We start from the raw sequence: 15,270 nt of genomic DNA, 5'->3' as shown, positions 1-15,270 counted from the left end.
CTAATCGAAAGTTTCCGCCTCGAAGACGACAAGGCTGGAGGCGGCGTGGGCAGGATCGGGCCGTGCGTTGCCACGTCGATCATTGTCACCTCTTCCTCGGTCGTCCTTTCGGTTCCTTCTTGGTGTTCCAAGACTTGTCCTGTTGATGTCGGTGCGGTGTCTTGTTCTTCTTCTTGTTTCGAAATGGATTCGTTGGGCGGTCGCGGTGGTGATGGAGGGGATCTTGATTTTGATGATGAATTGCGATGGCATGAGGAGCAGAGGGAGATTATGATGGTGATGGCTGCAGCGACCTGCCATTGGGAGATTATGATGGATGATGCAGGAGAAGAAGGTGGCATCCTCCTTGCCATTGTGAGGGATCAAAGGGGAGTGGTTAGAAGAGGACTGGATTTGTGTGTTCTTCGTAAATGATCTTCGATCTCTGTTTGAGGAGGATGCACGGGAGAGAATGTTGGAAAACAGTGCATGTAAAATTTTACCCCACTTTTGTGGTCGTGGATAAATGTAGTTATTGGTGGTTAACTGAAATGTGCTAAGTTTAGTAGTTTTATGGGTCCTTTAACATCTCGTTTAGAGAGAAAAACTATAATATATTAGACGGTAATGGTTGCTAGGTAAGCTATATATACAGTTATAAATAGGACATCTTAATCATAAAGAATATATGTATATATATATATATATATGTATATATATATTGAAGCATGATGTCAAGCTAATTAATGGATTGTTCTACATTGGAATCTCAGAATAGTGACTAGGAGCTAATACCCTTGGGCATCTCCATTTCTTCTTCGGCTTTATCCCTCAAGGTTTTGCTAGTGACCCAACATGCATTAGATAGAGTATGATGACAAAAATCTTAGTGTTTGCCACCACAGTCATCATGGGTTGCAGTTGTGCAGACAAATAAATTCCTATTGCAACAGCAAAATATACCATCCTTGTTATCTAACCCAAGTGCGTGTCCAAAAATATACAAACTAGTCCAACTTTTGATCATTTGATGCTACAAGTTATCCTCTTTGGTAAATATGGAGCACCATGGTCTATAATGGAGGGTTAAACTAAACAAGCAGAGCCCACCACTGGCTTGTCATGTTCCCAAAAAGTTTATTCCAGGGAAGGTCTTGGAATCTTATCTAGCTCTGTTTGATCAGTCTTTCCCTCCTCTCTCTCTCTTTCTATATATATATATTTGAAGACTTTGAAGGCTTTGAATCAAAGAGGTTGTATCGAATGGAGATGAGCATGGGAGTAGTAGGAGTGGAGATATGGGTACCCTACTTGTTCACCTTGGTGGCCTTGGTTTTGGGCTTCTTGGTATACTTCTATGCACCCTATTTGGGAGTGAGGAAGGTGCCTGGACGTCCCGCTGCTCCATTTGTAGGTCATTTGCACTTGCTTGCCAAGTATGGGCCAGATGTGTTAAGTACTATGGCTGAGACTTATGGTCCAATCTTTAGGTAAGCTATTAGATTAGTACCATTCCTAAATAGTTGAAATATTACAAGTAATTTTTGAGTATATATGCACTTCAGGACTTCCTAATCTTTTTTGTCCTATTTAATAATACTGCCATGCAGCAAATCATATTCTTTCTTTTTTTCTCCGAGCAGTTTTACTCAATTACAACATTATTTCCTACTCAGGTTCCATATGGGAAGGCAGCCGATAGTAGTTGTTGCAGACCCAGAACTTTGCAAAGAAGTTGCAATTAAAAAGTTTAAGAGCATCACCAATCGAAGCTTGCCTTCTCCCATTGCCGGATCACCTATCCACCAAAAGGGCCTCTTCTTCACATGGTACTCATAACTATACACACTAATTCTAGCTGTTCCTGCACTCCTCTGCTTGTTATTAAATGAACAAAGTTTTTGCATGTATGTTTCCAGGGATTCAAGGTGGTCAGCTATGAGAAATACTATAATTTCTCTTTACCAACCTTCCCATTTAGCCAACCTCATTCCTACCATGCAATCCTATATAGACTCTGCAACTGAAAGCCTCTCCAAACACCAAGAGGAGGACATCACCTTCTCCAACTTCTCTCTCAAACTTGCAACAGATGTCATTGGCCAAGCTGCTTTTGGCATTGACTTTGGCCTTTCTAAAGAAGGCTCAGCTAATAAGTCTGAGATTGATGAAGAAGTCTCAGCTTTAATCGAAGAACACATGTATTCCACTACCTCTCTTAAGATGGATCTCTCTGGCTCATTCTCAATCATAGTTGGCCTAATCGTTCCATTCCTCCAAGAGCCATTCAAACAACTCTTTAAGCGAATTCCAGGAACTGCAGATTGGAAGATAGAGAAAACCAACATTAAGCTTAGCAAGAGAGTGAATGAAATAGTAGCAAAGAGAGAGCGCGAGAAGGGAAGAGGTCGCAAGGACTTCTTATCTGCCATATTGAACGCGAGGGAGGAAAACAAAGCATCGAGGGATCTCTTCACTTTCGACCATATCAGTGCTCTCACTTATGAACAACTTCTTGCTGGCTCGACGACAACTTCCTTTACTCTGTCATCACTTCTTTACTTGGTCTCCAAACATCCAGGAGTGGAAAAGAAGCTACTTCAGGAAATTGATGGTTATGGTCCACATAATTTGATTCCAGATGCTGATGATTTGCAGCACAAGTTCCCTTATCTTGATCAGGCAAGCCCCTCCTGAACCCACTAGTCTAGTTCATCTAGTTCTGATCTGAGTTCATCTTAGGCATGCAAAATAATTCTTAATAAATTTAAAACTATGTGATTAATATGCATATAGCTATTTAGATGTTTCTACTGACGATTAGTCAACAATGAAAAGCTGCTGTCCTATAAGATAATCTCCAAAGAAAGAAAAATGAGAGTGACTTCTAGTTCCCCTACCTGTGCATACCCATGTTAGTCCTTATTAGTCAAACTATAACTAGCTCAACGAGACAAGTGCTTCTTCGATTGTTAATTATGTCATAAAAGATAAATGTATAATCTGTTAATGGTACAGTTTATTGTGTTGTTTGTACTGAATGTCCTTCTTGCAACCTCAACAAAACAGAACATCAACTGAACTAAAAGATTATAGTGCATCTAGTGTCTGGTTAGAAGGAATATATAATCCAATGCAACTTAATTCCATCAACTGATGAAACATCATCAATTGCAGGTGATAAAAGAAACAATGAGGTTTTACATGGCCTCACCATTAATTGCAAGAGTGACATCTCAGGATGTCGAAGTTGGTGGCTATCTCCTTCCAAAGGTATATATATATGAACTAAACTATGTGATTGCACCAGCTTGGGATAGATATGTAACACTTATTCATTCAGTTATACTTGGGAGTAATGAGATTCATTTCATTTGACTTGTTAAAAGCCATATCATGGTTTTTGCTATCTGATAGATCGACTATAAATAAATCCAACAAGTCTAAGGATCTTAAAGCATTCATTGTTACTTTGACCTTACCATAATAATCATATTATGGAAGGCACATCAAATACTATACATTTACGCAAATGAATAAATCTATGATATGTGATACTCTTTTTGTTCACCTTGCAGGGCACATGGGTTTGGCTAGCACCAGGGGTCCTTGCTAAAGATCCCAAGCACTTCCCAGATCCTCATGTGTTTCGGCCCGAGAGGTTCAACCCTACGTGCAAAGAAGAAAAACAGAGGCATCCCTATGCTCACATACCATTTGGAATTGGTCCAAGAGCATGCATTGGACAGAAGTTCTCAGTGCAGGAGATTAAGTTATCTACCATACATCTTTACCGTAATTACGTTTTCAAGCATTCCCCTAAGATGGAATCCCCTCTAGAATTCCAGTATGGCATTATTCTTAATTTTAAGCATGGTGTTAAGCTTCAGGTTATCAAGAGATGCACTACCTAACATATGCAGCCCTTTCTTCTGTAATATAAGCTGGTAGAAAAATAATGTGGAACTGTGGTGCATAATTCTAGTATCATTTGGCTGTTATGGTGAACAAGTTAAATGGTGAGTCTGACTGCCTTAAATTTAATTGTGATTGATTTAGAGGGTATACTTGGTCAGAGGTCCTAACAATCACGAAATAAAACTAGTTGTAGAATTGGATAGTTATAAATTTTTGTCAGTTCAAGACAAGAGATGGATGCAGAAATAAATGTTGGGCAACAGAACAAGAACACCATCCATTAAGTTGCAACGGCATGCTATAAATTCACGCAAGTGGCTTTCCTGAATTGATGTCCTTATCAAACATCAGCACTGAAAAATCTCATTACTTGCTAGCAACACAGTTTGTCAGACATCACTTGAATATAGGGTGGAGCTCTGTAATGCCATTAATATACTTCATTACAAGGAATCAATCACCCCAGAAAGTTCAGAAGTCAGATGTAGGCCCTATGTGGAAGGACTTTAAAAGCCGCCACTTGGTGGGCAAAGATTCTTCAGCAGAAATCAAATTTTAACTGTCCTAGGTAAATTCGCTATTACCAACTAGCTCAGGATATTCTGTCAACGTTTGCTGACTTAACAAAGTGATTTGAAACTAGTGTCGATGTCTATATCAACAACTAAGGGTTAGAGGTTGTCTCTTTGAATAGTTTGAGCATCTTTTTGGCCAAAATACCAAGTTAACAGTCTGCTTTTCAGTGCATTGATCTCCGAAGGTGAACCTGAAGGTGGATCAAACTCACTTTCTGATTGTGTTATTTTGACCAAGCTTGGCCTGGGCATTCTTTTCGCTATTCATCAAGCATATTGTAAAGTAGTAAGATTTTCTACATTATGCAATCCAACAAGCACGTACTTTAATTTGAAAAATTATGTTACAAAGAACAACCTCAGAAGTAGGCATCAGATCTTAGGAAAGGAACATGTAGCAACTTCTGGCTGGCAACAAGATGTTGAACAAGAAAAGAAACATAGAACAACTCACAATGAAGTTTTAGGGGATTAACATGCCATACAAGACTCAAATACGAAAGTAGGCTGATCTTCATAATAGTAGTTGTTCTCCATACTTCCCCACTGACCTCTTAGGCTTTGTGCTATTGCAATTTCCAGCTTGGAAGAAAGAAAAAAAGAATGAAGTTGAAACTTCAGTGCTCTTCAAGTGAAATTGATAAGGCCCTCCTGTGAAGATGAACCTCCCCTGGTGATTGTTTATGCATCATTGTTCTCTGAGTACTGTAACTTTTCTGCTTTGCCTTGATTGATTCAGTCAGGTTCATGTAGCTCGGCCAGGTCTTAGTGCTGTCCTCAGTTCTTTCTGATGCTACGAAGGTAGTACCAGATATAGGCGTGGACGTAAAGAAGGACGATGACGACACAGAGCTCTCATCGTAATGCAATTCAGTACTCGGAGATGAAGTAGACCGAGCTCTGCAGCGCTGGTTGCTTAGCATAATCGGGGGCTTAGCTGAGACCCTTTTACTTACATTGTTCCTTCTGATTTTCACTGAACTAGGTTCTGAATCATTCAAAGGGATTCCATAAGAATCATTGCAGTTTTTAGAAGATCGAACCTCCAAAGCATCGGTATGCGCCGCTTGTTGTTCCATCAACCTATTTTCCCAAGGTCTTGCAGCCATCCACCTCTCTAGCCAGCTCCAATTACCATTGTTCTTGTCAAGACTCTGATGTTTACCAGATACAGTGGATTGGTTTAACCTTCCAGTAAATGTACACTTGGATTGCTGCAAGAATAAAGACATGGATCTCATTCAGATGAGCAGTGAGTAGAGGAAAGTATGTAATGCCGTGCTACATTTCTAATATATGTGCACCTGCTGAGAAAGAGCATAAGCTATAGCTCGCTCTCTCTTCATTGCTCCCTCTTGCCTCATCTGTAATTTTGTTCTCACTTCTTCGAGTGTGCCCTGACTGTCACACCATCCTTCCTGAAGATCGCAAGATGCCGAAGATTGTCATGTCTACCAATTGCTACAAACTAGGGCTAACATCTTTCTAGACATAGACATTGTGATAAGGAATAGTAATAGTGCAATGTAATTAATTGAGTACCGAGATATTGAAAAGCAAACCATACCTCAGCTTCTTTGAGTAGATCCATCTTGCTTCGATGGGCTTCGAGCATCTGCTGCACAGCCTGGCCCTCGGTCGACATCCGAACGCGGCGTGCCCGGATTCGCGCTTGGACTCTGACGAGGGCCTGCATGCACCGTAGCGTCACCGCCGCCTGCTTTCTCACCTGCCGGCCTCGGACTATCGCCTGAAGCCTTACCAATCCTTTCAAAGCTCTCAATGCTCTTCTAGCCTACAATAATAGCAAATTCCAGCTCTAGGAAAAGTTAGTATAAACCCCCAGCCCCATTGTCTATAGTTGTTAGTTAGGGAGAGATAAAGAGGAGTGAATGAAGAAGTTGATGGTTGAATCCAGAACTATATGAGAACCAAGTAAAGTAAACATAAAAGGAGGACATGTTAAAAGAGAAGAGAAAGGAAAAAAGGAGACATTTTTATCATACCAAGAAGCCACGGAATGCAGTTTGTATCCGGATTGCGGCCCATTCCTGCCTCACCGCCATGAAATCTTTGGTAGGAGCTCGAACCACCGTAGCCACCGCGACGGTAAAAGCGTCGGCCATCGACGAGATATCCGACGCTTCCGACGCCGCCGCGACGGACCCATGGTCCCCAGAAGAGCTCCTCCATAGCTTCCACTTCCGGCTCTTCCCACCACTACCACGATCACCACTAAACTTTCCCTTGGAGGAACAAAAGATACCCATTTCAGCAACACTAAAGTATCAACTGTCCAGAAAAACAAAAAACATTCAAAATGGGTTTTTGCTCAGTTGCTTACATTCTCGTCCTTTTCTTGTTTCTTGATGCCTATGAGCGATTTTATCCATTTCCCCGAGCCGCCGCCCATCTCTTGAAACCTCCCCTCCTATTTCAGCAGAAAAATCCCAACTTTGAAGCGTTTTTAGAACCTGAGAAGAAGAATAACCAGCAATGGCGCCTTCTTGGGATGGGGGGGGGGGGGGGAGCCGTAGGGCTGAAACTTTAGCTTTTTTTTACTGGTGGTGGTGGGGGACGTGGGAGATTGTAGCCGTTCCAAATTTGAAATTCAAAAAAGGAGGGCGGCGAAGATGGTAAACTAATAAGAAGCAAGAACAGAGAGGGGGAGACAGAGAGATCTTTAGTGGGCTCCTTGGATCCTTTTCTAGCTTTGTTGGGGAGTGGACTGCAATTATACCACGGGTTGGTTGCTTTATAATAACGACGTCTGAGATGCTACGGGAAAAGCAGAGTTAAAAAAGAAACAGAGCAAGAAAGGATTTTTTTTAACTTTTTACATTCTGGGAAAAGGTGGCGTCTTGACTCTCGAAATTAGAGCCAAAGTAGACGACCAGATATGTTGATAATTATTGTAGACTGCAACTAGGATCTTGTAGATGTTCATAATTATTGCTGCATTTAGCTTACAACTATGCTTTATTCTCTCCTAATGTACAGAGAAAGAAGAGAAGCTTTTGGGCTTGGCATGATCGGATTAAAAGTTAATGACAAAATTATTGCCTTGTTTTATTTGAGCCTGCTCGTCTTTTGTGTCTTAGTGGGGGTGGAAATTAATTATTCATCAAACCTCTTATTCACATATCCTCTGGCGGCAAAATTTTGGTCCTTTTTGTACAAACTGACACGGATTGTGGTGGAGTTTCTAACACTCTAACAGGGATTGTTACACTATTACCCCAGAAATATTGCATATTTCGACGCATATAATTTTAGAAGTACACGTTGACTATCACTCTTTATTTGACGTATAAACGAAAATCTCAACTTTTACTTATCTTTTATCTAAAATAAAAATCGATAATCATGTGACATTCACATGTTATCTTTAAATTTTAAAAAAAAAAATAGATCTTATATAGTTGAAATAATAACAAATTAGTATAATTAATATTTTTATACTATTACTAATATTTTGGATATCTGACCTTTTAGTAGGAGTGAAAACGGGTGAGATTAACTCCGACCGGACCCGCTATCTAACCTGATTTGTATTAATAAAAAAAATTTATCTGATTCGAATACAGATAAAATTTTGAAAAAAATTCGGATACGGATTCAGATACGGGTCGGATATATTTTTCGGATTCGGATTCGGATATCGGATATCCGTTTATCCGCATATTTTTTTAAATGATTTACAGTTTTTAGTTTACTTATTTAAATAGTAAGTATTAATATTGTTACTAATAATACATTATATATTATTTATAGAGATTAATTTCTCTAATTTTATAAATTTGACATACAAAAAAATTATTTGTTGTAAAACTCTTAATAATTTTAGGTTAATTATATATAAATAAAATATTATAATTATTTTAAATTCAATCAATATCCGTTTAAGATCCGATCATTTATCCGAAAATTATCCGTATCCGTTTAATTAGGATATAGTTTTAAATTTTGCTATCTGTCTAATATTCATATCTGGACTAAAAATATGGATTTAAATATGGGTTAAGCACTATCCGATCCGTATCGGATTTGTTTTCACCCCTACCCTTAGCCATCTTTTGAACCTCTATCTTATTATCACTGCCAAACACAAAACCATACCTATCCTTTAAACTACGAATAAAAAAATGAGCATAACACTATTTATGGATTACCTTATTCCTCAATCAAAAGAGACTTTAACAATTGCTATTGAAGGAGACATTTCATAGGATTTTTTTATAGTTTGAGAGGATCAATGTGTCACATAATAAATGAGTAAGTTTATATGAAAATAGGCAATAGTCTAAGAGGTCTAGATGTATTTGTATGACTCTCTATAATTGATTAATTGATGTTTGTATCTATACTCTTTAAAACATTTGATATCTACATGTAGATACTCTGTCGGTTACATTAAATCTCAATATTTAATATAAAAAAAAACAAAGTACTAGTTAAGAGAAATCTATAAAAATTAGAACAATGACATTTTTATTTTTTTTATATTTAAATTATTTAACTTCCAAGGGGTATTTAGGTAAAACTTTAAGAGTTTTAAAGTGTATATATACTGTGTATTTTAAGGATATAAATTCAAATATCAACTTTAGAAGGAAATACAAGCAGATAATGGATTTTTAAAGGATATATAGCCCCCCCCCCCCCCAAAAAAAAATAATCCACGTATATTTTCTCAGTCGGATCTTATCTGAAACAATTCTCTCAAGCTCATAATTATGCTGCTACCTAAGTGGCCTTGAAGCCCATTCAATATGAGCCCATTTATTCCCAATGGAATCTCCTGCGCCAAAATTTCTTCAAGTTATTAGCTTGCTTGCGATCAGAGGATCTGTGAAAAGATTCACACTAGTTATGCCCATAAGTGGATAGAACTTTGTAATTTGGAATTTCTTGTCAAAGTTTCTAGGAATTAGATAAGAGATAGTATGATTCTCTTACTCCATCTACAAATAGGTATGTTTTGAGTAAAAAATATTTTTCTGCGATTACAAAAGGAGACCCATTCCAACACTTCTAGAGTTCTTAAATAGACCTGGAGAAATTTTCTTGCATGTTGCTTCAGAAAAATCTTTGGGATGTTTCTCAATTAACTAAAAGTTTGCAACTCCCAATTCTCTTTATTCAGGAGATAAAAAAAAACTTACAAAATAAATGGGCGAAATCTTCTCATTCTGTTTATTGAGAATTAGTAAATAACATGTATCCTTCATTCCTTTGTATACATGAAAGAAAAAAGAATTGGCTACTTGTCAGGGGGGAAAAAAAGGCCAAGAGAATCAAGGAAGTATAAAAACAAAAAAAAATGAGAAATGTTACAGTTGCTAATTGCAGTCACCACTGATCCTCCTGTGATTTATTTTCCTAATAAGCCTTTGGTCTGTTGTGAATGGCTTGAAAAAGCTCAGCATGCCGCAGAATTGTGCAAATGAGCACAATATATGCCACAAGAGAGGTACTTCACATCCCCTGGAATCAATGTCCCTCAATGCCACAGAGAAGGTCATCTCTTCTTGCATTTAGGAAGTGTAAGAAAGATTGTTGGGATGTGGAAACCCTGCTGGATGCGGAAGCCCAAGCAGGTAAGCCTAGGCGAAAGTCTCACTTCAGGACTTGGTCGAGGAGAAGGGATAGGTCCCTTGTTTCCGACCGGTGAGGTGGCAACTCTTGGTGAAAGGTTTACGTGCTCCAGCGCCTTAAACTGGAGATCGCCAGGGTAGTCACGCAAGCAACTGATGCGAGGGCCAACCCCACATGACCATTTGCGAGACAACTGATTCTGCGGTGCAACCTTTGTTGGTTCTTCAACACCATTTCCTTCTTCAGCATCAGCAGACTCAATAGGAGTTTCGCCTGCCTCAGTTTCACTCAAGTATCCTTCTTCAACTGTTGTATGATCTTCACTTTCAATGTGTTCGTCATTGGCCTTTTTGAAAGACGGGTATTCATCATCTTGATCAATTGGACATCGCTGAGGATAATATCATAGAGCCCAGTCAAATACAGAGGCTATATATATAGTCTTTTTCTAGCTTATCGATACGTAAATCAGCAGCACTATAAAAGAAAATATTTACCTTGACATCAGTAAGGTCTACATTGTTGTCACAAAGGAATTTGATGAACTCTTGGAAATTCTCTTCGGTTGGAAGGTAATGACCACTGTATGGCCATATAGCCTGAATAGGGAACTTTGTAAATTGCATGAAAGTTGAAAAGGAACATGAGTAGCTATCTTTTCTTTTAGTATAAATTCATGTGGAGTTTGTAAATCAATAATACTATACCAAAGAGAATAATCAACTTACGAAAGGATAATAAGCAATTCTAGTCTGCAACAGCACAAAGAACAAGAAACTATCGACGTATACCTTCAGAACTCCTTCTTTAACAACCAATCTCCCTGCAGATATTATAGCTCCTCCAGCTAGAAAACTTGAATGCTGAAATGATCCTTTCTTCTTCTGCTCATAGTTAAAAGAGAAATCAAGGATTAAGAATAAAGGCCATCACTTGCAGCAAGATGGAAATGAAATCTCCTAATGCACACTTCCTGTAATGACCAAATATAATAAATTTACTAAGAAGTCATGAAGCAGATCTAATCCAGTGGCGTTCCAAATAATGAATGGTGTGATCAAAGTTATGAGCTAAGGGAGCTAAACTACCTGCCCCATGTATAATGCCTTTGTCGTGCTGAGAACAAAAATCCACTTAGAACCTTGAATGGTGTTCACAACAGTCCCACTCTGTCTAAAGACAAAGTATCCATTATCCACAATTACTTCATATGCCTTTCTCTCCTTCTGTATGAAGAGAAAATGGACATGTATCAATATACAATAATTCAATATCTATACGCCAAATCGTAAACAACTTATCTTTTAATAGCTCTAAGTCAAATTAATACACACTATCGATTAAGAAGCGTACCGGTCCAAGATACTTGATACATTGCTGATGAAGTTTATTCCTCGAGCACCTGTCAAGATTCACTTCTTTGCCTTCACCGATATCCAACCTTTGTGTCATGAAAGAAAAACAGAAATGCAGCAAAGTTTTTCAATATTTTCAATTACCTACCAAATGACAGAATAACGATGATAGGATACTCTTATATTTACCAGTAAAAGAATGGTTGTGCACTCTCACTCTCAAACCAAACATCATAATAGAGATGCAGATTATGCCCATATCTATGGCGTGGATCAATCTGCAAAACAGACAAGAGAAGAGAAATATTAAGCATGTAGCATCAACTATTAGTCTCTATGAATGCCATTCTATACTTGATAAAGTTGTAAAGTATGACTTCTAAATAAATTTTTGATGAGACACAAAAAGGTCCATCTGCGTCTACCTTTTTTCTTTCAATTTTTGTTTTCATTTACTGTGAACATTGTTTCCCATGCATTGTTCTAAGTAGGTATCAGCAATTATAATGATTTTGAGAATTTGATATTTCGCACAAAGAAAATGATCAATGTATAACATACAGCTTCAAGCCAGTGCTGCAGTGCCAGCTTTTGAGCCTTGGCATTTTTCGACAAACCCTTGCCAACCTACAAAAATTAAACAAAACTACGTTACTACAGATATCACTAGATTATGTGCACCACTAGATTAAATCTTTTTACAATTTTCAACATAAAGATAAGTGAGCAAAACAATATGACTACCTTGGCTGCCCTTGTCCCTGCCCTTGCCCAACGTGAAGAAGCAGTCTCATGTTTTTCACCATTGAAAAATGAGACCGAACTGTGTTCGAGCGATGCAAAATCTAACGCTTTCCACCTTCAAAACTCGCCAAAGCAAAACATTCAAAATGTCAGGAAGTTGGTTATAATAATTCATATTAATCCAATGCTCAAGAAGCAGAGATCTAGAACAGACCATAATTCCTCAACAACAACCGCGCAATCTGCAAGGTTTCTTCTAGTCCGATAACTCTTGTAAACTTTTTGCAGCTTGACAGCAGCTGCGTGGAGCTCAGTCGTTGACATTGGGGTAACTTGGAGACATCTTGCAAGGTTAAGTTCAGGAACTGCTTCATCTCCGCCACCGACCCTACCATTAGTTTCAGGTTTAATCTGTTCTGTTTCCCAATGTATGAAGTTTGATGATCCCTTGAGGGACCCTACGAAGGAATCAATGTATGTCGTCTTGATTCCTCTATTAGCGCCCTTGAAATTGACTGATCTCAAAGTCAACCTTGCATCTTCATTGCAAAAGCAAGAAGGTTCTAGTGCTCCATCTTCAACTTCTTCAGTCAAACCAAGCATCTTGCTTCCCATGCCTACAACCCACGACCAAGGAAGCAAGGAGAGAGATAAACCCATGAAACCGCAGCAAGATTGGCTTTATGAACTCGAAAGCAAATATTTTCCTGCAAAATTGAACCACAAATTAGAGTCACCCAACCATACGAACTCTCGGAAAACATACAAATTTAAACCTGCATTTGGAAAATGAATTATAACACAGATTAGCCAACGAAATTTAAAGGTCGGAATCGATGTTTTATTCAAAGAATTCGTTCTCAAATATGCGCATACATCCCCATCCCTCGGAGTCATCAACAAAAAAAGGAAAAGAAGAAGAAGAAGAAGAAGATACCGAAACTATCCACCGCAATCCATTCGAATTGTTTCCATAACAACAGCGGAGCGGTTCAAACAACTCTTCCTTCAAGAATACGACCATAAAGAACTCAAACATCTCTGACGAGCCACGCCAGAAATAGAGAAAAAAGAAGAAGAAACCTAGGATAGAATAGATAAGATCGGAAGAAACCGAAAAAGGAGCAACCTTTGATACCCATTACATGGACAGAACGACAGCCAGGTGGTAAAAAAGGTCCAAAGATCAAATCTCTCGGGAAGCAAAAAACATTTGGCAAACCGTATCAGTTCCCTTCCTTACCTGGCAAAAAACAAACCCAGTAAGAGAAACCCAACAGCTGAGGGGGGACGCTCGCAAGTGGTAGATTTAGCAAATCGGAAAGCAACCGGACGCATTCGGCATTCCCTCCCCAGGTGACGACTTCTTATTTGTACAGCAAATCCTTAGGGTGGGGGCTGTCGAAACACGTAACGCATGAGGAGAGAAGTCTTCTCGTCCCTTCAACCACGAACGACATAGACCATAACCTTGACAAATATACCCAACAACACATCGGTCGACTCCCCTCCCTCTCCAAGAAACCATGTGCCCAATTGGAGGGGCTGCTAAAAGTGGTCGCTTTCATGGTGGGCTAACTACACACCCACACGAGCTTTTGGACCTTCGAAAGGGTTCAAACTAACCACTTCCACGGTTCCACCCATCAATTGGGAGAGAGAGAGAGACACACACACACACACAGACAGGGAGAGTTGGGCGGCCATTGGACTCAAAAAGGGCAGTCAAATAATTTGTTTGCCAAGAAATTCTAATGCTTACGTAGAGGAGTTGTGCCTTGACCAAAGACCAGTCAATTTTTCGGTGTTTTCTCTTTTCTTTTTGGCAATTTGACTAAGAAGTGTAACAAGTTATGACTGCATGACATAATAAGTTATTACACTCTGTCACTCTCTAGATTTCTCAAACTTTCTCAGTAACAAATTCTTCGTAGTTACCTAATCACCTACCTCATCATCTCAATATTTGCACAATTTTATTGGCTAGTGATGAGATTATCACCCACTTCGACCTGATCTCATTCTTGACTAAATATTTATTATAATTTTTGCAACTTGGCTAAGCCATGATGGCTCAAGCTCGGCTTGGCATCTTGAGTCGAGCTCTGTGTTAGACAGTCGTTGGTTCAGAGTAATAAATGAAAGAAGTCATATGAAGAACTCTATTTTGTCTAACAGTCTCTTGGAATAGATAAGGTTAAACATTTACTATATATTGACCAGATGATAAATTTTTGATGTCCTTGAGTTTCTTGCTTAGCAAGTACTTGTTTGAGGACCATCTTAATTGTCCATGCATGGGTGTCTCCCTACTGGATGCAAGAAATTGTGGCATAGAATGTATGCCAGACTGAAAATTGTCTAATTACACAGGCCATGCAATATAATTCTATAATTCAAAGGTGGAGTTCTCATTAATGCTGGAGGTGGAATTGATTATTTGGACGCATTGTAGTTCGTTTCTCTGTCTACCTATCAGGCTCATTGTCTATATATATATATATATAAAGAAGCTAGAAGTAAAATAATTTGCTTGCAATATTTTTTTTTTCCCAACAGTGGCCACCAAGTTTCTCATCAACAAAAGCATATATTAGTTTGACACTTACAAAGGTTAGGAGACCACATAGCTAGCTCCTTGAGTTATACTAGTACTAAAGAAGGAAACTTACTCTGCATGGAAATAAAAGAAAACTTTTTTTAACACCCACGAGTCCTTCAATCTACCAACAAAAAATGGAGTCGTGCATGAAACTAAGGGTTAAAGAAGGCGGAGCCACATTTGCACTTCCAACCCTCGGGTTCGTAATTTGCATATTGCACCCCGATACGATCCGTAGTGGTGGGAACCTGAATGGCGACGCATGGCACGCATACACCGCACTTGTGCTCGCAGCTCGGTGGCCTCGAACCCAACGTGGTTAATCCTTCTAGCCCATCTCCATGCTCCTGGTCACCTTCTCCTCTCTTCGCTCCCTTCATTTCCTGTTCATCTTCATGTCATCAGCTCAAACTTTGTCACACACATATATATATAACGAGAGAGAGAGAGAGAGAGAGAGGACCTTTGATGATTTCAAATGGCGAAGTTGGTCTGTATG

The 15,270-nt window shown here is 39.0% G+C and overlaps 3 protein-coding genes across 5 annotated transcripts; 1 reads left to right on the top strand and 2 right to left on the bottom strand.

The window, feature by feature from the left end:
• Window positions 1-1,194: 1,194 nt before the first annotated feature.
• LOC140791707 (cytochrome P450 711A1) lies at window positions 1,195-3,996 on the top strand. 2 transcript variants are annotated; one of them, XM_073142329.1, is made up of 5 exons: window positions 1,195-1,469; window positions 1,656-1,808; window positions 1,899-2,661; window positions 3,157-3,252; window positions 3,558-3,996. In XM_073142329.1, the coding sequence occupies exons 1-5, from the start codon at window positions 1,243-1,245 to the stop codon at window positions 3,891-3,893; spliced, it is 1,575 nt and encodes a 524-aa protein (XP_072998430.1). In that variant the 5' UTR covers window positions 1,195-1,242; the 3' UTR covers window positions 3,894-3,996. The 2 variants fall into 2 exon arrangements, with proteins under 2 accessions (XP_072998430.1, XP_072998431.1); XM_073142330.1 differs by lacking the exon at window positions 3,157-3,252 and having other exon boundaries at window positions 1,200-1,469.
• Window positions 3,997-4,773: 777 nt separating this feature from the next.
• LOC140791731 (protein IQ-DOMAIN 6-like) lies at window positions 4,774-7,201 on the bottom strand. Its single transcript, XM_073142370.1, has 5 exons — window positions 6,817-7,201; window positions 6,479-6,718; window positions 6,040-6,267; window positions 5,777-5,890; window positions 4,774-5,686 (listed from the first exon to the last, which is right to left on the bottom strand). The coding sequence occupies exons 1-5, from the start codon at window positions 6,883-6,885 to the stop codon at window positions 5,090-5,092; spliced, it is 1,248 nt and encodes a 415-aa protein (XP_072998471.1). The 5' UTR covers window positions 6,886-7,201; the 3' UTR covers window positions 4,774-5,089.
• A 2,444-nt stretch (window positions 7,202-9,645) lies between these two features.
• Window positions 9,646-13,503, bottom strand: LOC140792442 (IQ domain-containing protein IQM1-like). 2 transcript variants are annotated; one of them, XM_073143447.1, is made up of 10 exons: window positions 13,413-13,503; window positions 12,384-12,876; window positions 12,170-12,284; window positions 11,987-12,052; window positions 11,615-11,703; window positions 11,424-11,511; window positions 11,159-11,296; window positions 10,862-10,954; window positions 10,568-10,669; window positions 9,646-10,461 (listed from the first exon to the last, which is right to left on the bottom strand). In XM_073143447.1, the coding sequence occupies exons 2-10, from the start codon at window positions 12,827-12,829 to the stop codon at window positions 9,994-9,996; spliced, it is 1,605 nt and encodes a 534-aa protein (XP_072999548.1). In that variant the 5' UTR covers window positions 12,830-12,876; window positions 13,413-13,503; the 3' UTR covers window positions 9,646-9,993. The 2 variants fall into 2 exon arrangements, with proteins under 2 accessions (XP_072999548.1, XP_072999547.1); XM_073143446.1 differs by lacking the exon at window positions 13,413-13,503 and adding an exon at window positions 13,107-13,245.
• Between the last annotated feature and the right edge of the window lie 1,767 nt (window positions 13,504-15,270).

This window comes from Typha latifolia, chromosome 7, assembly GCF_019914945.1.
Source record: "Typha latifolia isolate L0001 chromosome 7, TyphaL0001v2, whole genome shotgun sequence".
Classification (NCBI taxonomy): domain Eukaryota; kingdom Viridiplantae; phylum Streptophyta; class Magnoliopsida; order Poales; family Typhaceae; genus Typha; species Typha latifolia.
The sequence above is the reverse complement of the archived record's forward strand: the minus strand, read 5'-3'. Positions and strand labels throughout refer to the sequence as shown.